Source organism: Cornus florida, unplaced genomic scaffold (assembly GCF_030987335.1).
Source record: "Cornus florida cultivar Cherokee Brave unplaced genomic scaffold, ASM3098733v1 CherokeeBrave_3.0.0_Hap2_Chr08, whole genome shotgun sequence".
NCBI lineage: Eukaryota > Viridiplantae > Streptophyta > Magnoliopsida > Cornales > Cornaceae > Cornus > Cornus florida.
In genome coordinates this window covers 21,179,605-21,205,219 of record NW_026775578.1, presented here as the reverse complement: position 1 = coordinate 21,205,219, position 25,615 = coordinate 21,179,605, and the positions used below count along the sequence as shown (strand labels likewise).

Sequence of the window (25,615 nt, the reverse complement as noted above, 5' to 3'; positions counted from 1 at the left end):
AATTATTAATTGATATAACTACTATGTATTTTTTGTTGGTACTCGTACCATGTATGATTGTATTTTTAGATGACTAATGTTGCTGCAAAGTTGAGAACCTTATGGATGATTGTGAATGAGAATTTTCTTATTCAATTTATTCTCAATTTCTTGTCTATTCAGTATGGGTCATTTCGAATTAACACTATTGAGACAAGTGGAAAGTGATTTAATTGACCATTATGTTAATTTAGGAGGAGACAAGACTTAAGTAGCAAGGTAATCATTATGTTCATCTGATGACTCAAGAAATTATAAATAAATTTTGGAAATAAGTCTGAAAAGGCATTAAGTGAGCAACACCCAAAATTAAAAGATTTAGGTCAATCTACTAAAAGAAATGAATGTAATAATGAAAAAGTGGCATTGATGTATTGAACACTTTTAGAAAGATTACATGAAATATAAAGAATGATTCGAAAAAGAATGGTATGCTTTTGGCTTTTTTATATTTCGAATTACTTATTGAAATTTTTTTTAATACATGATAGGTTGACTTAAGTACTAATGTTTATATTTCTAATAGATGCAAGAATTTCTTATAACCTAAACCACAAATTCAAATAAGAATTTCTTATTTATGATAATTGAGAAAAAAGTTTTGTTAAAACCATTGTGACATTATGTTTAATGTTAGACAGTGGATTTTATTTAAATTATTTTAAACTTTTTAGGTTTATTCAATTTCCTATAATTTGATTTTATTTTAAAACTTCATGTTAATAGTTTTTCATTTAAATTTGATAATGATGTTTATTTAAGAAATTCTAATTTGTGAGTTATTGTATTATTGTTGATAATTTCAGTAAATTTAAACTTGATAGTTTATTTATTAAAAACCTTTTGATCTTACATCATAATCTTAGAATTAAGCGTAGCGAAATTAATAGAAAATTTATTTTTCTTGTGGCATAAAAGACTAGGTCAATATCTAGTAAAAGGTTAGGAAAATTAGTAAAGGATATGATTCTTCTGAATCTAAACTTTACTAATTTTGGTGTGTGTGTAGATTATATTAAGGATAAACAATTTAAACACACAAAGAAATGAGCTACAAGAAGTACAGAGCTTCTTGAAATGTATGACATTTGTGCTCAATACACTTTGCTATACATGCTACAACAGAAGCGTGTAGCTGTAAAGCATAATCGTACTCTTATGGAATTGGTTAAGAGTATGTTAAGTAATTCCTCATTACCCATAATGTTGTGGATATTAAGTAATCTAAAGGGTACAAGTTTTACTTTCCTAAACACAGTACGATAATTATTGAAACTAGTAATGTCAGATTCATTAAGAATGGTGAAGTCAGTGGGAGTGATAAAAATAAGAATGTGATCATTTAAGAAGTTATGGTACAAATTTCTTTACCCATAACTTCTAAAGAAATAATTGTTCATTCAGTTGTTGAACTGTATAACACCAAAGAATAATTAAATGATCAACAACTCCATGATGAGATTGTCATCAATGAATATATCGTAAAAGAATCATAAAGAATAACATTAAGACGATCTCAAAAAGGAGATCTGTTATTCTGGATGACTATGTGGTATATCTGCAAGAATTTAATTTTGATTAATTTTCTGAATGGGAGTTTAGAAAGATGAAGTCTATATGGACTGAAGGCTTTACATTAAAGAGTAAAGAATACATGGTCTGTAAACTTAAGATGTTAATATATGAACTTAAACAAGCTTCCTGACAATGGTATATTAAGTTCAATGATACCATTATTTCTTTTTGTTTTAAGTAAAACACTGTTGATCAGTGTATATACTATAAGGTTAGTGGGAGTAAGTTTATATTTCTGATTATATATATATTGATGATATTTTGTTTGTTAGTAGTTATCTTAATTTATTATAAGAAACTAAAAGTTTTCTCTAAAAACTTTGAAATGAAATATATGGATGAGGCATTCTACGTAATAGGAATATAAATATTTCATAATAGATCACATGGATTTTTTAGAATTGTCTTATAAAGCATATATTAAAAGAGTTCTAGAAGATTTGGCTGGAGGAACAATATTATGAAAAGTGCAAAGTAATTTATTATTACTTTGTCTATTATGAATTTTTTAATTTGTAGCATGCTTTGAGGCTACAATTTATTGTTGCAGAATTTATTTCAGAATTTGGAGTTATGGATACTAATTTCAGATTGCTGAAAATTTATGCTACAATTGTTGATCTTCTTGTTTGAAAAATAATAGGTACTCTAAAGTTGAAATACTTTATCATTAAAGAAGATGTTTAGAAACAAAGAATATCTATTGAACATATAAATACACAATTTATAATTTCAATCCATTAACGAATGAACTACCACCCAAGACATTTATAGAACGTGTTGAACGAATGGGTCTTGAAAGTAGTCAATGGTGATTATTTTTTAATTGTGAATTGCTTAACAGTGTTTACATGTATTTGACATTTTGCGCTGATAAAATGTGTTTCTGATATTTCCTATTAATTAATGTACATGTACGTATTGCTTTAATAAATGGTAATAGGAATAGTCTTGGAAAAGACATTATTGTTAGATCATTATTAATACTTCTCATTTATAGACTATGTTGAATAGATTACTAGTATTGTGGTACATAGAAGGGATTGTGTCATTTAAGGAAATATAACCGCCATGACTCGCATTAGTAGTTTATTTACCATGGTATTTATGATGACCAATTTAATGAGTCAATCTAATTTATGGTGCACACTAATGACTACTAAACCACTACAAAAATTATCATATGTGCCAAGTGGAAGAATGTAAGATTATTTATTTGATTGTGACCCACATGATTTGGACATGTGACATATTACTTGGTGGCTAAGTAAATAGATATCAATTAATATTATTTATGTTTGGTCAACTTATAATTACCTTTTTAGTAATTACTTATTAGAGAAGTATTTTCCTTTCTTATTTCTTCCTTTAATGGAAAGTAGAATTATGTTACTAAAAGGAAAACTGGTCCTCTCTCTGCCTTTATAAAAGTACATGTACTCCATCAATTATGTACAATTAATGATACAACACGTAAAAGTTTTATGTGTGCAAAAGGCCAAGAGAGAGAAACCATTTTCCACCTTTGCCTGTTGATCAGAGTTAAAGATTAGTTCGTGGTTAAAGGATCTAGACGTTGGATTTAATCTCAACAAGATTTGATATCATGAATCGAGGTATTTATATCTAACCATTTATTTATGCATTATAGATATGTGAAAATCATGAAATTCTAAGATCTTAGGATTTATGTAAATATTGTGATTAATGATTTACACGAATAATTATAGTTTACAAAATAATCCATTAAAAACCTGTTTTCCAACTGCGATTTAAAGATGGACAGCGAGCACTGTCAGATTTTTATAAAAATATCTGCTAGTCTAAAAATTACAAAATTTTACGGAGCAATACTAGATGCATAAAGGAAACTATGGTAAAACTTGATCAATTTTTACTAAGTCAAAAACCGGTTATTAGAAGTTCTTTGATTTGTTTTTGGAACTCTACTTGATTATCTAGGGTATGAAGATTATCTTGAGTTTTTATACTTATGAAAGGATTTATTATATTCAATTTTGCTTCAATTTTATTTTTATACCAGTATTTCTAGGGATCTTCTCCTAAAATTTCAGTGGTTTCAACTAGTCTTAAAAGATTATCTATTTTATCCCTAGATAAGATAAGCAACTTTTTAAATTTGGAAATGAGCTCTTCAAAGAAGAGCAATTCAATTTGTCGGTTTTTTTTTTTAATAATTCAATTTGTAGCTAGTTGTTATTTAATCACACCTATTAACGATCTTAAATTCTCAACCTTCTATTAAAGGTAGGTAGCTAAGATTGTTTTGAAATAGAAAGGAGACTATTTGTAACAAGAACTTTTATTGCGAAGAAATTTAATCGAAATGCAAATCAATGCACTTCTAAATGACCCATGAGTGTGATTTTACACCATGTAAAATCCTCTTTCTATACCATAAATACCTAAAATACCTCAAAAGAAAACAAATGTGACACTTTATAAATTATAAAAAGGTCAAAAACCTTATGTTACATAGTGTAAACCTTATGAATCCTCTACAGTGTAGTACAATACCATGCAAGAAGATTTTACAAACTCAACATCCTGAACATTCGAAATGGAAGTTTACACCATGTTAAAGCGATTAATCAATTACAGAAATACTAGTGCATATCTTGAAACTGTTATGTTTTTCTCCTACTCTTTAGTAACGGTCTTTGTTGATGTGAGGTTTCATGAAAATATCACCTGCAAAATTTCCCAATGAGCTCGCTCCCAATTAGAAATAGCTTCTCTCTCTCTTATAATTAGTACCATGTTAGAGGATCTCCAATACAAAATGTTATTTTTTCATGACAAAGTTGCCTTTTAAGAGGAATTACAATGTCAAAATGTTATATTTTAATAATTCTGTTTCAATTATGCATTTCATCCGTGCATTATTCTTGCTTTTTCATATGACTTTCCCGTCCATGTTTGCACAAAAATCGAAAAAAGCATCAACATCTCAACATATGACAACCTGAAAACTGGACGAATCCTCACAACCCTAACCTTTGCCCTTTTTGCTTGAACAACTTGGAATTCAAATCACATTTTTTTAATGCCATTTTTCCCTCAGAATAAAATGTGATTTGAATTCTATATAATTTTTTTATGTACTTGCCCTTCTAAACTCGACAAGAATATCTCTTTGATTATATATCAGCAGTATTTAAAAAAAAAAAAAAATCCAATACAAAACAAATAAACAAATTTGTGAAGAATGATTTGAGCATTTGAGTGGGCCTGGATTTAATTTCCTTTTACATATCATGGGCTATATATATATATAAATATATAGCCCATGATCTCTTACATCCGCTTGTCGGAGTCTGAGTAGCCACACATATAAGACTTTTTATTGATTCATGTCTCCATTTTTTGATAAAGAATTATCGAAGAATGCTCGTGAAGCACAAAATGCTTTCCACGCAGTGGTATGTGACAAAGCAGCTTGGGCACTCTTGCTCCATTTTTTAACAAAATGACTTGACAAATATTTTTTAAAATCTGGCTTAATTAGTTGGAGTACATATATTAGTGTATACTCCGTATTTATTAACAAATCTTTTAGTCAATTTTAACTGCCACACTGCCATTAATGCCTGGAGGCCCGGGACCCTGGACCATGATTGCAACTGTTTATCATCAGGTCCCAAACTCCCAAAATAGATTATATTTCTAGTGCACGATTTATGTTGTGGTATTATTCTCCATGTGAACTTTCATGGAGTGTTGCTTTACAATACATACTAAGTTCAGGTTATCTTGTTTCTTCAACAAATAATTCTCTCTTCTGCAATCAATTGAATAAACCTTCCATAGCACAATGCAGCTTCAACTGAATGAATTCATATTAAATTGTTTTAAAATTAGGCGTAGTGATGATTAAAGGATTATTAGTTTCATTCAATAAATTAACAATTATTGAGTTTTCTTATACTCATGTTGAAGTACTTATTTAAATATGAGTATTTTGTTGTATTCTTCCTTTGGATTATATGTACTTTCTTTTTTTCTTTTCTTTTTTTCCCTAGTAAGGACTTGAGTTTGGCTATTCATGCTATCCAGAGACTTCAATTGTTTTGGTTTCCTTTGGATTATATGTATCTTGTTTTGCCGAAGTTTGAAGTGACTAAGTTATGACTAATTTGAAATTGAAACGGTCTTAACTTAGTCATCTTAAATTAAAATTGAAACGATCATAACTTACTCATCTTAAATTGATTTTGGGTCATTCTTGAGCTCAAGTTTAAGGATTTTTTGTCCTCTTTTCAATGGTACCAATTTAATTCTCAGATTCCCAACCTACTAGGAGATATTTACGTTTTAGTGAGACGGTGTTAAAAAATTATTTAAACCGACATTCCAAGTACTAAAAATTTTCATAATATTTATTTAGCAAATTGTGTAAGGAAGTAATATAAACCACAAATATCTTCCTCATCAACCTTTTGTGTCAATCCTCGCTATTATCATTTTTTCATTGAAAGCCGTATTCATTTACGAAAGGGTAAAGTGTAAGTTTGCCCTCACAAATTAAAAACCCGTCTCCCTCACAAAATTTTCTGAGTCCGTCGGTAACTAACCCATTCTTGCCCGAAAAGACTAAATACCTTTCATGCTAGTGATGTACTTTGCTTGGTTTGAGATGCTTCGGATATATGTCTTGTGTAATGTTGGTATTGATCATGAAAAATAAGTTTGATGTCACATTTGACCCATCTTTTATCATGCTCATAAACTTTCTCATTCTTTTTTTTTTTTGCCCATGAGTAATCGTGGCACCAATTAATACATTCTTATATTTAATCAATGACCAAAATTTCTGTCACTGTATGCATCATTACCAGTTTTTTAGGAGACCTTGTTGATTCTATTTATGGAGGTGATGTAGCTGAAGACAGAAAAGCCTGTGTCTATATACAGGTATCTCTGACATTATACTTATATTTTTGACTTTGCATATTTTTAAGGATTTTTAAAACGTGTTTGTACAACAACAACAACAACAACAAAAATTGATTGATTTTTTCGGTTAGACTTATGAAAGTACAAGGAATTTCTCCCAATTACAGAGAGAAATTTTTCACTCCTAATCTTTTTTTTTAACCCCTTTTCCCTCTCGATTTCCCTTATTTATGGAAGGTTACAACCTCGTCTAGCCTGGGCCTTATCTGCTCCCTTTTGCCTGGACTCAACTTCTCTCATTTTAATATGGGCTTCTGCAATAACTTTATGGATCTGGGCCCATCCAGCGTGAACTTGCTCCATCTTGTCTATCCATACCCGACCCGTCCTTTGCAATACGGATCATACCAAGCCCGGGTCATTTTGGTGTCCTTATTTGCCCCCAATAATCTCTCCCCTCATTAATGAGGGTGAGATTATTGAAAAGATACGATCCTGGTCTGACGGCTCAGAGCAATGACACGAGGAATCGAACGGCTGGCACAAAAACCCAAGCTTTGAGATCTGCAGCGCCACTTTTTGCCTTGACCTTTTGAGTTCCATGTCGCCTTTACTTTTCCTCTTTATAAATTCCGGTCTTTCAACCTTCACCCTTCTTCTTATATCTCGCTTCTACTCTCCGCTACCTTCATGCACATTCCGGCGATCCTTTTTCAATTTCTCCAGCGAGTTTTTCCTTTTCAATTTTTAGCTACTGTGCTGTTGCTGCGTTCATCACAAACTTTCAAGGTCAAATTTTTTTTTTCAAATCTCTCTTTAAAAAGACACCTTTACTGCCTAGGACTCCTCCTCTTCTCTATGGCTTTCCCTAATCTGGACGCCATTCAATCCAAGAATTGCATTACTCGCGATGTTTCTCTCAGAGTCTATCCAATAAACTTAGACGGGAGATCTGGTGAGGGTCTCCTTCCTGGGGAAGTTTTATTCTCCGCTGTTCATTTGAACACCATTAGGTTCCCCCTACACCCATTCTTTTGTTATGCTTTCAACAAATTGGGGCTCTGCCCCTTGCAAGTTAACCCTAACTTTCTTAGGGTAATTTCAGTCCTCCTGCTCTTGAATCGTGACAGGGGTCTCAATCTTGACATTATTAACCTTCTCCTCTGCTATCGGATTAATAAGATTTCACAAAATGATTTATACTATCACTTCTTCCCTATTGACAAACGGTCGATCTGCACTGATAAGAACTCATTTGAAAAAGGTTGGAGACGAAACTTAATTGTGGTTAGTGGGAATTAGCAGACTCCGCTTGGCCAATCCTTCTCTATCCCTTCTTCCTTTGGAACATGCTCTGTCTCTGGCTACAAAAAGCTGAAAACACATTATACTGAATGCCACTGTGAAAGTTGTCTTCCCCGTTTTTGCACTTTTCTTTGTAGATGCCTTCAAATTCCCCATGATGAACTGGTTTATAGCGTCTGCAGGGCTAGGCTAGACATCTTGCAAGAAAGTGTGCTGAATAATGTCCCTTCAGCTACTGATTTGCTTACATCTGACAATCTCTCTGACATCTTTCTTTTAGGGTCCACAATGGAGAACATTCAGATCCCATCTTTTAGCAGGAGGAGGCGTTCTGCTCCCACCCCTTCTAACGCTTCTGCTATCACATCATCATCTACACATGCTTCCACATCGTCTTCCCTTGCTGTCTCTGCCCTAGAGCAAGTTGTGATTGTTCCAACTGTGACTCAAGTCACAAACCATTCTACTGTTGAGCCTTCTGAGCTCACTCATGCTGAGAACCCTATTGTGGACCATACTGCTGAGATCCGTCCTGCTGGTCCCATCATTATGCCTTCCAACATCTTGTCTGATACTTCCTTAGAGAGCACTCAGGATGCTGGAAATTCTCAAGACAATGGAGGGCCAGCTAATGCTGGGCTGTCAGAAAAAAGTTTAGGAAAAAGGCCAATGCCTGAGGGCGGTCATGACCGGATTGATATCCCACCAGCCCGGAGGATCAGGATGGCTTCCTTCAGGGTTACTGAACCATTGCCCCCTGCCTGGTTCTTCATTTAGAAGGCAAATCGGCCAGATTCTCTGGTCCGACTCCATCCGTTCTTCCATGGCGACCTTTGCTCAGCCGTGAAGATGGATCGACCATTGGCCCCACTGACTCAATATATAAGGACCCCCTTACCTCTTTTGCTTTCTACAAGGGTTTCTGGACCCCCAAGGACCTTGAGATTCAGAACAAACTATCCTTTGGTGAGATGTTCCAGCGGTTCCCAGCTGCTACTATGGAGGTGACTCTTCTTTTTATTGAAATGCGTTTCTTTTCTGCTATAACTCTTTAGTAGCTAGTCTGACCTGGATTTCCCTTCCTTCATGCAGACTCTATTCGGGATGTTCACTTTCCAAAAAACCATTGAAACTCTGAACAAAAAACTTAAATCCCTCTCTGTGGGCCTTAAAATGTCCGTTGAAGCAGAGAATCTCCTTGAGGCCAAAGTTACTGAGCTGGAGTCTAAGCTGAGCGAGTCAGAGAAGGGGGTTGCTGACTTAAAGGCAGAGACGGACGGTCTGGCAAATGAGAGGGATTCCCTCAGAGCTGAACAGGAAACCCTGAAGACCGAACGGGATTCTCTTTAGGATGAGGTTAATGTCTTGAAAACTGAGAAGAGTGTTGCTCTGACAGAAAAGGACCCTCTCAAAGCTGAGAAGGGAGACCTTCAGCGCTCATTCATTGCTGAACGGTTGTCTCATGCGAACTCATAGGAGAAGCTCTTAAATGAACGGTCTTCCTTGCTGAACATGATTGGCAAAGTCGAAGGGGGTATGAAAGCTCTCCTTGCTCGCTTCACCAGAACCAGTGCCATCCGGTATGCTGAAGGGTACAGAGACGGTTGTGATACCCCTCGGATCCGAGACACGGGTTGATCAGGCCCAGGCCCAAACCCGAGGGATATCAAACAATTAATATGTTATAACAAACACAGATTACTAAATGAAATAAGAATTAAAACTTTAATAGCTAAAAAAAATCTAAAAAACAATCCTTAACAGTTAAATACTTAAAATTTGAATAAACAAATTCCAAAACCTCCAATGGAACAACTCAGGAATCCATCTCTAGAGGACCCCTAATAATAATCCAAACAGTAATAAAAGAAGTAACTGAAAAGACATCTAGAAGTAAGCTACGAGGAGAAATCCTACATCGCCGGTAGAGTGAATAGAAACCTCTGCTCAGCACGAACACGTCTAAGTCTGAAACTGTCGTGTACCTGAAAAACAGAAGTGGGTCAGGCCCACGTGCAAGTTCTATACTACTACAACCTAAACAGAGGCCCAATATGTAATACCCCTAATTTAAAAGGATAGTCTCGGCATTTATTTATTATTTTTGTTGTATTTTTGCATTATTATTTGGTTTAATTATTTTATTTAATTGTTTACCTGTGTGACGTGTATTTAATTGGTATCTATTTATTTGTTTAAATTTCATTTTATTTTATTTAATTGATTATTAAAGGTTTTAATTTAGGAAGTAATTTAGGAAGTATTTTAATTAACTATTTTTCATAATTGAGGGTTTAGTTTCTTTAGCCGACACAGGATTTAATTAAGTTCTATGGGCCGGTTAGGATTTAGTTAGGGCTTTAATTAATTTAGGGTTTTGGTATAACTCTATAAATATATGGGTATACATCTGCCGAGGGTTTCTAAAACCCTATTCACCATATTCCCGTATACAGTAAAGAGAGAAGTTGAGAGAACAGAGCATCGTAACAGTCTGTTAAGGAGAATAACAGAGAGGACCAAGGGAGGTGTTTGGTGGATTAGATCAGAACCAGAGGAGGCTAGAAGGTAGTCAGTGGTTGCCGGAAAGCTTAGAACAACGGTGACAAGGTTCTGTTTATAAAACTGTACAGGCAAGTTCTTATCTTCCTTTTTCCCTTTGGCTTGTGTTCTGTGCACCTAGACAGTCTCTAGGGGATTAATTGGCCTTAAACTAAACCATGCATGTTTTATATATGTTTTGCTTGATCGTTTTATCTGTGCAAAATTTATTTACAAAATAATTATAGCACGTATGTTTTCTTGACTCTGTTTTGGCATAACGTCCCACTGTTTTAATTTTTATTTTGAATCTTACTGAAATCAACCAAGGTCTGACTGGATACTAGATTTAAATTAAAACTTCAAATTTAAATTGGAGAAAGAACAGAGGGGTTGGGATAAAACTGATATTGCAATTTAGTTTCAGTGCCGTTCTTCAACAACGCTAGTTTAAATGGCTTGATTAAACTCTGTAATTGCTTTCAAAACTATTGTAAACAATCTTGGGGAATGCTTCTAGACTAAATTACGAGTCCTAAGATTAGTTTTAGAGACTAACAGAGTGGTTGGATTTGATCAGAGAAGGAGCGGACGGACTGAAACGAAGCAACGGGGACAAGGCTCTCAAAGGAGGTGAGAGCCTGCTCCATGGAAGTGGGAGCCGGCTCCCATAACAAAGTAGAGCCGGCTCTAAGAAGTCCTAGAGCCGGCTCAAAGAAGTCCTAGAGCCGGCTCTAGGCTGGAAAAAGAGCCTGCTCCAAATTCTGGAGCAGGCTCCCTTTCTATTTTTGATTTATTTTAAGTTTTTTTTTTTTTTTTTTTTTTTTTTTTTTTTTTTTTTTTTTTTTAATTTTCTACGTATTATGTGCACTGTTGGAGCATGGAGACTATTGAAATGAATTTGGAACTTTACAGAGGGATTAAGGAATGAAGTTTGAGTGTTATTAAGACTCTAAATTAATTAAAGTTTACTTCTAAATTGTCGGGACAAACAGGGTAAAATTAAGGCACTTCCTATGTTGTTAACAAATGGAAGTTGAATTAAATGTTGAATTAAATTTCAGCAATTTGATGGAATATAATGTGTTTATAAAACTTGTGTTAGAATGCATTCAAGTGCATGATGAGGTCTTTTAATTATTAATTTTGATCTATGCATGCTTAGGAGGCTAGTTGCTAAGTTATTAAATCATTTCCTGCAACTATATGGTTAATGCTTGGATTTAAATTGCTGAATTATTAAACAATCTTCTGAAATTGTTATAGCAATTTATTGGATAATAATAGGATTATTTAACCTATTCACATGCATGATGGAGTCCCTGACATATTAAATTTGAACTATGCATGTGTTGGATGTTAATTGTTAGAATAGTTTATTCTTCGATGCAATTACATGGATTACTACTGGGTTTTTTTTGCTAGATTGTTAAGATTCCTTCTGCAATTATTGGATGGTGGTTTTTGGTCTGTAAATTATTGAACTGTTATATATGTTGTAATTTTTATGGATATGGAGGATTGTATGTACCGGTATGGGATGGTGACATACTAGGGACGGTTTAGCTCAAAACGCATAAACCTAACCTAATGGATTAATGGAATGGATTGAAAGATATCGAATCCTAATTGTGACTAAGTCAGATCAGCTGTAAACAAGTTGGATGACTTCCTGGATTAACGGATGGTAGTTAAGTCATATCAACTGAATAAGTTGAATGACTAACAAGTTGGTTTATTGTATGACAGTTTAATAAATAGTTGAACTGCATACCCTGGATTTGGACGGACTTTATATATATGTTTATGGTACCACGAGTTGAGCTTGAGTCTCAGACTCGTTGGTTAGGGTGCGTATATGCAGTGGATGCGTAGCTGGTTCTAATAGGTTGAGGTGTACCCTGTTAGGTCTAGGTACTCATGTCCACCTTTGGGTGCGTATTCGCATGTTGCCTTCTATTCAGGTTGAGACCCCTATTATAGACTAGTAAATGTCCCTTAGTGTGGATATATTTATACGTATGGACTAGATAGATATTGTGAGGTGTCTACGGTGTATCTGTGTATCGGGTCACTGTATGGATTACAGTTAGATTAGAACTTACTCGTGGGTCTGACCCACTCCTTTATTATTCTTTTCAGGTACCAGACGGTTCCAGCCTTAGAGCTTGATCGTGCTTGTCGAGGACAGTCTCACTTTCATCGGATTACGTAGGACTATCCCCGATGTTTCTAGTATTATCTATTTTCAGTTTCAATTTTCAGTTGTACATGGAGGATTTTATAATTAATGTTTCTTTCAGTTTTATTCTATCTTTATTGTTGTTTTTGTCATCTGTGTTCGTTTTAAAATACTTTAATTGTTTGATATTCCCTCGGGTTTGGGCCTGGGCCTGATCAACCGTGTCTCGGATCCGAGGGGTATCACAGTTGGTATCAGAGCACTCCAGGTTCAAGTGTCTCTAGGACGTTTCGTATTAAGACTTCCGCGTAGCGTTTTTTTTTATAGAGCTTATGTTTAGGATTCGTTGAATTCTTTCACGGTTCATTTAAACTCGTACTGATGTCTGTCATTCTATGTTAACAGCATGGTTAACACTGGAAGAGGACAGAACATGAATAGTCGACAGAGGAGAGCGGCACATAGACAGCAGGAACATCTGCAACGTCGGTAAATGGAAGAAGAGCAGCAATTGCCAGGGTTTCAGGAGGAGTAGGAGGAAGTTCAACAGACTCAGGGTCGGGACAGAGATCCAGAAATTCCTCCACACCTCAATGACCTTGTTGCTCGGGCTATAGAGGCTGGGGTAACAGCTGCACTCCGGAACCAACCACAGGTTCAGCAGGCACCTGTACCAGCACCAGTGGTTCAGACAGATTCTTGGGGAAAGGCAAGGAGCTCTTTCACAAAGGGGAGTCCACCTGTGTTCTCAGGCTCCACCGATGCCAGAGCAGCTCACCAGTGGAAACAAGACATTGAGCGTCATCTTCGTTTGGTTCAGTGCATGGAGGTTCAAAAGCAGATGCTTACTACTTTCAAACTAGTTGGGGATGCACTACAGTGGTGGGAGTCAGTTACCACCCCAGAGGAGAGGATGACATTGACTTATGATGAGTTCAATGCTCGCTTTGAGGAGAAATATTTTCCCTATGCAGTCAGGGCAGCTATGAAGATCGAGTTTCTAAGTCTGCAGCAGGGAAACATGACAGTGGCAGAGTTTGAGCAGCAGTTCACACGCTTGTCTCTCTTTGCACCTGAGGAGGTGGATACAGAGGAGAAGAAGCGTAACAGTTTCGTCAAGGGACTGATGTGGTCTATCAAGAGAGCTATTACAGGTAGTCCAGCCTATACTACCTATGCTCAGGTGGTAGACGTCGCGCTACAATAGTATCAGTTGACTGTGGACATTAGACAGGCTCGTGGTGAGAAGCGGGGTGATAAAGACTCTACTAACCAGTCAGCTGAAAAGGGGAACGACAATGGTCACCGGCAGAATGACAAAGGCAAGTTCCAAGGACAACAGCCTTGGAAGAAGCACAAGGGTGGTTCAGATGCTCACCGGAATAGGGCACCTATTCAAAGGCAACAGAATGGAGGACCACAGGCAGGACAGGGTCAGCCACAGGCTAACCGGCAGAGGAGGCCATTTGGTACTTTCCAGGGTAGTTGTTACACTTGTGGAGAGTATGGTCATACCACCAGGCAATGTCCTAAAGCAGGATAGGGACGGGGGCAGTATGTGCAGCAGGGACAGAGGGCACCAGTGCCTCTACCAGCTCAACAGTTTCCACGGATTCAGGGACAGACACATCTGGCTTTACCGGCACCGCCGCAAACTCAGGGACATGCACCACAACAGTCGCATTATGGCAGGGTGTATAACCCCAAGCCACAGGATGTTCAGGCACCTCAGACTATTGAGGGTAAGTTTCCTATTCATGGTTTGCATGGACGTGTTTTATTTGATACAGGTGCTACACACTCATTTGTAGCTAGGACTTTTGTTGCTTTATCTAGGATAAGGATGAGGGTATGCGCTAGACCTCAGGGTATTTCTACACCATTAGGTGATACAACTATTATACATGAGAGTGATGGGCCTGTGACACTAGATATTGGCAGACTCAGATTTCTAGCCAATCTACTGGTCCTGGACATGCACACTTATGAAGTGATACTTGGGATGGATAAGTTGTCTCACTACCATGCCCAAGTTGATTGTTTTGATAGATCTATTATTTTTACCATACCTGGTCAGGATATGTATGTAGTAGCTATGCCACGTTCTAAAGGAGACGGTAGCACCTATTTGTTCCATGTGGAGGAGAAAAAGGATGAGGGAATTACTGTGTCATTGGATAACATACCAATTGTACAGGATTTCCCAGATGTATTTCAGGATATTCCAGGGTTGCCACCTAGTCGCGAGATTGATTTTGTGATAGACTTAGCTCCAGGCACTGCGCCTATTGCTAGGGCACCCTATAGGATGGCACCGGTAGAGATGAGAGAGTTGAGGGATCAGATTCAGCAGTTACTCAGCCAGGGTTTTATTCGTAGAAGTACATCACCTTGGGGAGCACCGGTTCTGTTTGTGAAGAAGAAGGATGGTTCGCTTCGTCTGTGTACAGATTACAGGGAGTTGAACAAGGTTACAATTCGTAACAAGTATCCTTTGCCCAGGATTGATGACTTGTTTAATCAGTTTAGGGGAGCCACATACTTCTCCAAGATTGATCTGCGTTCTGGGTATCATCAGCTGAGGGTTAGGGAGCAGGATATTCCTAAGACAGCATTTCTCACGAGATATGGTTCTTATGAGTTTCGTGTTATGCCGTTTGGGACGACTAATGCACCTGCAGTGTTCATGGACTTAATGAATAGAGTCTTCCGGGCTTATTTGGATCAGTTTGTTATTGTCTTTATTGATGACATCTTGATCTATTCTTGGTCAGAGGACAATCATGCTAGACATCTTTGTATAGTCTTGCAGACGCTTCGTGAACACCAGTTATATGCCAAGTTCGAGAAGTGTGAATTTTGGCAGCGGGAGGTGAAATTTCTGGGTCACGTGGTGTCAGAAAAGGGGATAGCAGTGGATCCGGCCAAGGTTTCGGCGGTGGTTGAGTGGGGACAGCCTACATCACCTACAGAGATTCAGAGTTTTCTCGGTCTGCCAAGATATTACAGGAGATTCATCTAGGGGTTCTCCAAGATAGCAGGACCACTCACTCATCTGACCAAGAAGGGTGTACAGTTCGTGTGGGATGAACACTGTCAGCGAGCTTTTGATGAGCTGAAAAGGAAGCTGACTTCTGCATCGGTTCTGGCTACTCCGCAGAGTGGGATAGAGTATTTTGTTTACACGGATGCTTCATTGCAGGGTCTTGGATGTGTATTGATGCAGGAGGAGCGACCAATTTCTTTTGGATCTCGAAAACTTAAGCCTCATGAGCTTAATTATCCAACATATGATTTGGAGTTGGCAGCAATGGTTTTTACCTTGCCTATTGGGAGGCATTATCTGTTGGGTGAGTCCTTCAGATTATTCAGTGATCACAAGAGTCTGCAGTACTTGTTCACTCAGTGGGAGCTGAATATGAGACAGCGCAGGTGGTTGGAGTTTGTAAAAGACTATCATTTTTCTATACAGTACTATCCAGGGAAAGCGAATGTAGTGGCGGATGTACTCAGTCGCCGACCTGTTGGTAGTCTTTCTACTATATTCACTACTGAGTGGAATGCTTTGAAGAATGTAGATGAGTTGTCAGACACTTTTATAGCTTGCATGGTGGTTACACCTTCCATCATTCGCAAGGTTTTACAAGCACAACTCACCGATCAGCAGTGTGTCGACAAGGTCGCAGAGATAGCTTCCGGAGAGGTTCCATTCTACTATGTTGGGGCTGATGGAGGTTTAAGGTACAAGGGACGGTTAGTGGTACCTTCTGCTGATAGTTTGAGGAAGGATGTGATGACTGAGACTCATCACTCTGAGTTCTCTGTTCATCCAGGAGGCGATAAGATGTATCAAGATATGAAGTGGCAGTTTTGGTGGGCAGGTATGAAGAGGGACATTGCTTTTTTTTTTTCTCAGTGTAGTACTTGTCAGATGGTTAAGATTGATCATCAGAGGCCACCAGGAGCTCTACAGTCACTACCAATTCCGGAGTGGAAATGGGAGAGCATATCTATGGATTTTGTGGAAGGGTTGCCAAATTCTTTCAAGGGGCATAATTCCATATGGGTCATTGTGGATAGGTTGACCAAGTCAGCTCATTTCTTGCCTATTTGCACTGACTACACTTCGGAGCAGTTGGCGAGGCTTTACATTTCAGAGATTGTGAAGCTGCATGGCATTCCATTGTCTATTATATCGGACAGGGATTCGAGCTTTGTATCTGGATTTTGGAAGAGTTTTCAGCAGGCTTTAGGTACGGAGTTACACCTTAGTACTGCTTATCATCCTCAGACTGACGGACAGACTGAGAGGGTGAATCAGATTATGGAAGATATGCTTCAGTCGTGTGTTCTGGATTTCAAGGGCCACTGGGAGGAATATTTGCCACTTGTGGAGTTTGCTTATAACAATAGTATAATTTGGACCGCGTACACAACGTATTCCATGTGTCCATATTGCGGAAATTTCTGCGTGATGAGGATCGGTATCAACATATCGATGTTGGGGAGATTGAGTTGCAGCCAGATGCAACTTATTTGGAGCCACCATGTCGTATTGTTGACCGTCGGGATCAAATCCTTCGCAATAAGGTTATCCCTTTGGTTCGTGTGCAGTGGAGCCATCACAATGAGGCTGAGTCCACTTGGGAACGGGAGGATGTCATTCGCTCGCAGTTTCCTGAAATATTGGAAGAAGGTAAGGGCGAATTCCGAGGACGGAATTCCTTTTGTTAGGGGGGAAGAATGTAATACCCCTAATTTAAAAGGATAGTCTCGGCATTTATTTATTATTTTTGTTGTATTTTAGCATGATTATTTGGTTTAATTATTTTATTTAATTGTTTACCTGTGTGACGTGTATTTAATTGGTATCTATTTATTTGTTTAAATTGCATTTTATTTTATTTAATTGATTATTAAAGGTTTTAATTTAGGAAGTAATTTAGGAAATATTTTAATTAACTATTTTTCATAATTGAGGGTTTAGTTTCTTTAGCCGACACAGGATTTAATTAAGTTCTATGGGCCGGTTAGGATTTAGTTAGGGCTTTAATTAATTTAGGGTTTTGGTATAACTCTATAAATATATGGGTATACGTCTGCCGAGGGTTTCTAAAACCCTATTCACCATATTCCCGTATACAGTAAAGAGAGAAGTTGAGAGAACAGAGCATCGTAACGGTCTGTCAAGGAGAATAACAGAGAAGACCAAGGGAGGTGATTGGTGGATTAGATCAGAACCAGAGGAGGCTAGAAGGTAGTCAGTGGTTGCCGGAAAGCTTAGAACAACGGTGACAAGGTTCTGTTTATAAAACTGTACAGGCAAGTTCTTATCTTCCTTTTTCCCTTTGGCTTGTGTTCTGTGCACCTAGACAGTCTCTAGGAGATTAATTGGCCTTAAACTGAACCATGCATGTTTTATATATGTTTTGCTTGATCGTTTTATCTGTGCAAAATTTATTTACAAAATAATTATAGCACGTATGTTTTCTTGACTCTGTTTTGGCATAACGTCCCACTGTTCTAATTTTTATTTTGAATCTTACTGAAATCAACCAAGGTCTGACTGGATACTAGATTTAAATTAAGACTTCAAATTTAAATTGGAGAAAGAATAGAGGGGTTGGGATAAAACTGATGTTGCAATTTAGTTTCAGTGCCGTTCTTCAACAACGCTAGTTTAAATGGCTTGATTAAACTCTGTAATTGCTTCCAAAACTATTGTAAACAATCTTGGGGAATGCTTCTAGACTAAATTACGAGTCCTAAGATTAGTTTTAGAGACCAACAGAGTGGTTAGATTTGATCAGAGAAGGAGTGGACGGACTGAAACGAAGCAACGGGGACAAGGCTCTCAAAGGAGGTGAGAGCCGGCTCCATGGAAGTGGGAGCCGGCTCCCACAACAAAGTAGAGCCGGCTCTAAGAAGTCCTAGAGCCGGCTCTAGGCTAGAAAAAGAGCCTGCTCCAAATTCTGGAGCAGGCTCCCTTTCTATTTTTGATTTATTTTAAGTTTTTTTTTTTAATTTTCTACGTATTATGTGCACTGTTGGAGCATGGAGACTATTGAAATGAATTTGGAACTTTACAGAGGGATTAAGGAATGAAGTTTGAGTGTTATTAAGACTCTAAATTAATTAAAGTTTACTTCTAAATTGTCGGGACAAACAGGGTAAAATTAAGGCACTTCTTATGTTGTTAACAAATGGAAGTTGAATTAATTGTTGAATTAAATTTCAGCAATTTGATGGAATATAATGTGTTTATAAAACTTGTGTTAGAATGCATTCAAGTGCATGATGAGGTCTTTTAATTATTAATTTTGATCTATGCATGCTTAGGAGGCTAGTTGCTGAGTAATTAAATCATTTCCTGCAACTATATGGTTAATGCTTGGTTTTAAATTGCTGAATTATTAAAAAATCTTCTGAAATTGTTATAGCAATTTATTGGATAATAATAGGATTATTTAACCTATTCACATGCATGATGGAGTCCCTGACATATTAAATTTGAACTATGCATGTGTTGGATGTTAATTGTTAGAATAGTTTATTCTTTGATGCAATTACATGGATTACTACTGGGTTTTATTTGCTAGATTGTTAAGATTCCTTCTGCAATTATTGGATGGTGGTTTTTGGTCTGTAAATTATTGAACTGTTATATATGTTGTAATTTACATGGATATGGAGGATTGTATGTACCGGTATGGGACGGTGACATACTAGGGACGGTTTAGCTCAAAACGCATAAACCAAACCTAATGGATTAATGGAATGGATTGAAAGATATTGAATCCTAATTGTGACTAAGTCAGATCAGCTGTAAACAAGTTGGATGGCTTCCTGGATTAACGGATGGTAGTTAAGTCATATCAACTGAATAAGTTGAATGACTAACAAGTTGGTTTATTGTATGACAGTTTAATAAATAGTTGAACTGCATACCCTGGATTTGGACGGACTTTATATATATGTTTATGGTACCACGAGTTGAGCTTGAGTCTCAGACTCGTTGGTTAGGGTGCGTATATGCAGTGGATGCGTAGCTGGTTCTAATAGGTTGAGGTGTACCCTGTTAGGTCTAGGTACTCATGCCCACATTTGGGTGCGTATTCGCATGTTGCCTTCTATTCAGGTTGAGACCCCTATTATAGACTAGTGAATGTCCCTTAGTGTGGATATATTTATACGTATGGACTAGATAGATATTGTGAGGTGTCTACGGTGTATCTGCGTATCGGGTCACTGTATGGATTGCAGTTAGATTAGAACTTACTCGTGGGTCTGACCCACTCCTTTATTATTCTTTTCAGGTACAGGACGGTTCCAGCCTTAGAACTTGATCGTGCTTGTCGAGGACAGTCTCACTTTCATCGGATTACGTAGGACTTTCCCCGATGTTTCTAGTATTATCTATTTTCAGTTTCAATTTTCAGTTGTACATGGAGGATTTTATAATTAATGTTTCTTTCAGTTTTATTCTATCTTTATTGTTCTTTTTGTCATCTGTGTTCGTTTTAAAATACTTTAATTGTTTGATATTCCCTCGGGTTTGGGCCTGGGCCTGATCAACCCGTGTCTCGGATCCGAGGGGTATCACACAATACGCATGTATATCCTAACCAGTCCAACAATAACTAAATAGTCCGCAGGTATATATATATGTAATCACACTAAAGGACTCTCACTGGCCTACAGGCCCTCAACTTGAGTAGAGGTAACATGCTAAAACGCACACAAAGTGGGCATGTGTACCTGACCTAAACAGGGTACACTTCCAACCATCGTAGCCAACTATGCATCCCCATGCATATATGCTCCCTAACCAACGACTCTGAGACTCAGGCTCACATCGTGGCACCATAAAATATATAATTAAATTCCATTCCAAAATCTATAGTTGTGCCGCTCAACTATATGTTGCCTTGACACTACAAATAAAAATAGGATTAAATTTTAGTTAATCCATTCCTTAATCCAGAGTAGGTAGGACTTAGCACTTTTGAGCTAATCCCCCTAGTATGACACCGTCCCATACCGGTGCATACAATCCATCCATCCAGTGTTGATAATGTATAAGATAGTAACCATTTCAATATCAACTAATTAACCAATCCATAACAAGTATACACCATCCATCCAATTATTGGTAATATCATTGACATTAACACATATAAATATCAACCTATCCCAATATAGGCCATAACAAAAATCTATAATTAGCATGCTTGTTTCAATACATCCAGTACTTAAAACTCAAAAAAATATAAATATCCGAGAATAAATGTAACCATTTTGTAATCCACAATAAGCACAGTAATAATTAGAATAGAATTAACATGCTTACTAATAACCACTCTACAACATCCCATAAGTTGATCTATATAATTCTTTGAAAAAATATAAACTAATTGAACTTTAAGCATTAACCGAATTTATATTAATTGATATGTTTAATCTTAGATCATTGTTACATGATTTAAAACATAAAGATTCGAAGTTAAAACTGCTAATTCAAAGCTAAGAAAATTCTAATCATCCCCATTTAAAATAATCCTGAAAACTTCCCTAATAAATTTCAGACTGTATCCCTGTTTAGCCTCTTATGATAAATTATGAATTTTCATGCTTTCTACAAGTTTACCAAGAGTTTAAACATCACTAATTTCCCCTAGAACCACTTCCAAAACATTCTGGAAATTTCAAATACCCATGTACAGTAGACTAGAATCGCAGAAAACAAAACAAAATAAAAATGAAAAACTGGGAGGAGCCGGCTCCACATAAAGTGGAGCCGCCTCCAAATAATGGTGGAGCCGCCTCCACCATGGTGGAGCCGCCTCCACTTAAACCTAGAGCCGGCTCCACTTTATGTGGAGCCTGCTCTGCGTTTTGGTAATCCAGTTCTTTTTCCCTGCGTCGTCTCCTTCCACTCCGGCAGTATTTGACCGCTTTGTTCTTCTAAACCAACTCCACTACTGATTAAAACTAAGCCCCAAGGTGCTCTAAAGTTATTTAAATTCATTCTTCGTTAATCTGAACTCTCCCAAAACAAGAACAAACAAAAACAATTTACAGACGAAAGAAAAACACGAGCATGAAATATACTGTTTTGAAATAACTAATTGTGCAACCATATTAGTTTAATGTTATTACTTCCTGGAACTGAATTAGTGATGCAAAGAACACGAAACCCAAGGGATTGAGTTAGATATAAAACTTACCTTACACCGACGGTTCTTCCCAAGCTCTCCGGTGAACCTCTGTGTGCTCTCTCCCTCTCTGTTTCCTCTATGCCTCCACCCATGGTTGTATTTTATTTTTCCTTCAACCCTAAACCCCCGTATAAGCCTATTTATAACCTTAAACTTTAAACCCTAATCCATGTATAATACGGCCCATAGACAAACCTAGGTTGTACACTGTCGGCTGCTTATGATAACTATAAACCCCACAAACTAAAGTCACGTTACAACCTACTGAAACTAATTAAATGTAATTTAACAAATCCAATTAAATTTAATTTCACTTAAAACAATTAAATCCTAAAATAAAACAATTAAATAAACAAAACAATTAAACAAATTAACGCAATTAAAATTAAGTAAACTAAACAAGTAACCAAATAAATTTAAAACAATTACAATAATTTAAAACAAATAAGTAAACAAATGCAGCTTAAAATATTTAAAATAAGTAAATCAAACTAAAGAAAAAACAAAAGCAATTTAAACAATAGTTAAATACCAGGACTATCCTTTTAAAAGTAGGGGTATTACAACGGTTTTATTGACCGTTCTCCCCCTGAAGGCGAATCAAGCTCTTGTGCTGGTCCAGATGAATTAGATGGTTCTCTGGATATCCAGCCCCCAAATAATTATCAAAACCCACCCTGCGACCCGGCTGAGAATATCTTCATCGAGTGCATAGAGGTTACATCCTCAGGAATTATTCCACCCTTTCATCCCCTGAATATTCTTCCCTCCTCAGTTGTTACTGACAGACCTATGCCTGCTGAGGGAGTGATTCATCTTGACTCCCCTTCTAAGGATGATAGGGCAGCTGAGAATGGAGAAGAGCTCAATGGTCCAGAGGATGATGGTGGGGAGAACGACAGGTCACAGCCTGGAGAAGATCATCAGAACTAACATCCTGTAGCAGGTTTTTTTTTTATTTTATTTTTATCTTCATGTATCAAGCTATGTACCTCAGGACCTTTTTGTAATGAATGACAATGTTTTTGCTCAGCATGACTTCCATTCTTCAAGTTTTCCATTTTCAACTTTGCTGCGTATTTTCACAAGTGTTTGGTGTTCGGCCTTGTCACTGTTCTGGCTTTATTTTATTTTGAGTGGCTTTACTTTATTTTGAGCAAGCGTTCGGCGTTCGGCGTTCGGCTCGCAGTGCCAGCTTCCACTATCTTTGCTGAGTGCCTGGCGCTCGGCTTAAACGCCACTTACCACTTGGCTTTATTTTTGTTTTTGAGCAAGTGTTTGGCGTTCGGCTTAAAGTGCCAGCTGCCACTAACTTTGCTGAATGCCTGGCGCTCGGCTTGAACGCCACTTGCCACTTGGCTTTATTTTTATTTTTGAGCAAGTGTTTGGCGTTCGGCTTAAAGTGTCAGCTGCCACTAACTTTGCTGAATACTTGGCGCTCGGCTTGAACGCCATTTGCCACTTGGCTTTATTTTTATTTTTGAGCAAATGTTTGGCGTTCGGCTTAAAGTGCCAGCTGCCACTAACTTTGCTGAATGCCTGGCGCTCGGCTTGAACACCACTTGCCACTTGGCTTTATTTTTGTTTTTGAGCAAATGTTTGGCGTTCGGTTTAAAGTGCCAGCTGCCACTAACTTTGCTAAATGCCTGGCGCTCGGCTTGAACGCCACTTGCCACTTGGCTTTATTTTTACTTTTGAGCAAGTATTTGGCGTTCAGCTTAAATTGCCAGCTGCCACTAACTTTGCTGAATGGGAAGGATGTCAATTAATTCTTGAGCAAAGAAAAGACTTCTTATAAAGCTTGGGAATTTCGTACACTTGCAAGTATGCAATTTAAAGCACGCATATTGTTTGAAATTAAACTTTACTTTTACTGGTAGTACTTTTTCAGGGACGTAACATTCCATGGCTTATTGACCACCCTTCCTGCCATAGTTTCTAGGACGTACGCCCCCTTCCCTATGACCTCTACTATTCTGTTTGGACCTTCCCATGGGGAGAACATCTTTTTGACTATCCCCACCTTCCTTTTCAGAACCAGATCGCCAAGAGCGAAGTCTCTGTGCCTTACCTTCTTGTTATAGTTATTCACAAGTGTCTGTTGATAAGAGGCAAGCCTTACTACAGCCATATCCCTTTTTTCCTCCAGCAAATCGAGGTTAAACCTTAGCATTCTATCATTCTGCTCTTGATCCCACGCCAAGCTCCTTACAATTGGAACCAAATGCTCAACTGGTATCACCGGCTCGGTGCCGTATGCCATAGCAAATGGGCTATCTCCGGTCGACCGTCTTGGAGTTGTTCTGTAAGCCTACAAGACGTTCGGAAGCTCATCTAACCATTTTCCTTTTTCATTTTCTAACTTTTTCTTAATGCAGGCAAATATTGTCCTGTTTGTGATTTCGGCTTGACCATTAGCCTGGGGATGACTGACTGCTGCTAACTTCTGGTTGATTCCACATTCTTCCAGCAGCTTTTTCACTTGCTTACTATCAAGGTTGGTCCCATTGTCCATCACGATTGACCTTGGTATGCCAAAACGATAGATAATATTATTCCAGATGAAGCGTCTTACTTGAGTTTGGATGACACTAGGGTACGGCTCTGCTTCTACCCATTTGGTGAAATAATCAGTTGCTAGCAGAACCTACTTATTCTGCGATCTTGCAGTCAGCAAAGGGCCAACCACATCCATCCCCCACTGCGCGAAAGGCCATGGGGTGGCCATTACGTGCAGGTCTTCAGGTGGTTGATGTATCAATGACCCGAACCTTTGGCATTTATCGCATCTTCTAGATAATTCTTCTACATCTCGTGCCATGTTTGGCCAGAAGTACCCTTGTGTCATTGTTTTGTGTGCTAAAGATCTTCCTCCTGAATGATTTTTGCATACTCCCTCATGAATGGTTCGCATAATCTGTCTAGCTTCTGTTGGGGTAGCACACTTCAAATATGGACCCGAGAAAGGAGCATCTATACAACTGATCACGCACAATGGCATACTTTGCCGCGTTGAACCTAATTTTTCTTGCCTCGTCCTTCTGCTCGGGGAGTGCACCATTACGTATGAAAGCCATGATCGGATCAATCCAGCTCGGCTCATATGGTATAACATTAACATGTTGAGCGCGCTCGGATTAGGCAGCTCATAAAAAATGGAAGGTTGGACCAGCACGTTAACCGGGATGACCCTAGCCAAAGTCTCTCCAGAACTGGATGCACTACAAGCCAAGCGGTCGGCATCTTCGTTATACTCTCTTGGCAATTGGATGAACTTGATCTGATCAAAGCCTTTTGCTTCACGCAGAACCGCAGTTCGGTATACTTCCATGTTCTTATCCTTGGCCCCATATTCCCAAGTGACTTGCCGAATGACTAGTTGTGAATCACTATAAGCAATCAGATTCTTGATCTTCAGTTCTTTAGCCAACTTCAGCTCAGCTATCAACGCCTCGTATTCTGCCTCATTGTTGGTTGCGTTGAACTCAAGTCTTATCGCTTGGCTCAGCGTAGTTCCTTCTGGTGTTCGCAATTGGATTCCAATCCCTGCCCCCATTTGATTCGACGAGCCATCATGAAGAGCTTCCATAAGGAACAATTATAATCCTCCACCAAATCTTCAGCATCACATTCAAGTAGGAAATTCGCCACCGCTTGACCTTTGATTGCCGTCCTGGGCTCGTACACAATATCAAATGAACTCAATTCAATGGCCCACTTGGTCATTCTCCCCGATAGGTCCGGTGTGTGCAGGATCATTCTCAAAGGGAAACTTGTTAAAATGACGATCGGATGAGATTCGAAATAATGTCTAAGCTTCCTTTTTGCGTTGACCAGC

General features: G+C 37.8%; 1 protein-coding gene across 1 annotated transcript; it reads right to left on the bottom strand.

The window, feature by feature from the left end:
• Positions 1 to 24,088: 24,088 nt before the first annotated feature.
• Positions 24,089 to 25,366, bottom strand: LOC132269842 (uncharacterized). The gene is made up of 2 exons (XM_059771077.1): positions 24,509 to 25,366; positions 24,089 to 24,424 (listed from the first exon to the last, which is right to left on the bottom strand). The coding sequence occupies exons 1-2, from the start codon at positions 25,364 to 25,366 to the stop codon at positions 24,089 to 24,091; spliced, it is 1,194 nt and encodes a 397-aa protein (XP_059627060.1).
• Between the last annotated feature and the right edge of the window lie 249 nt (positions 25,367 to 25,615).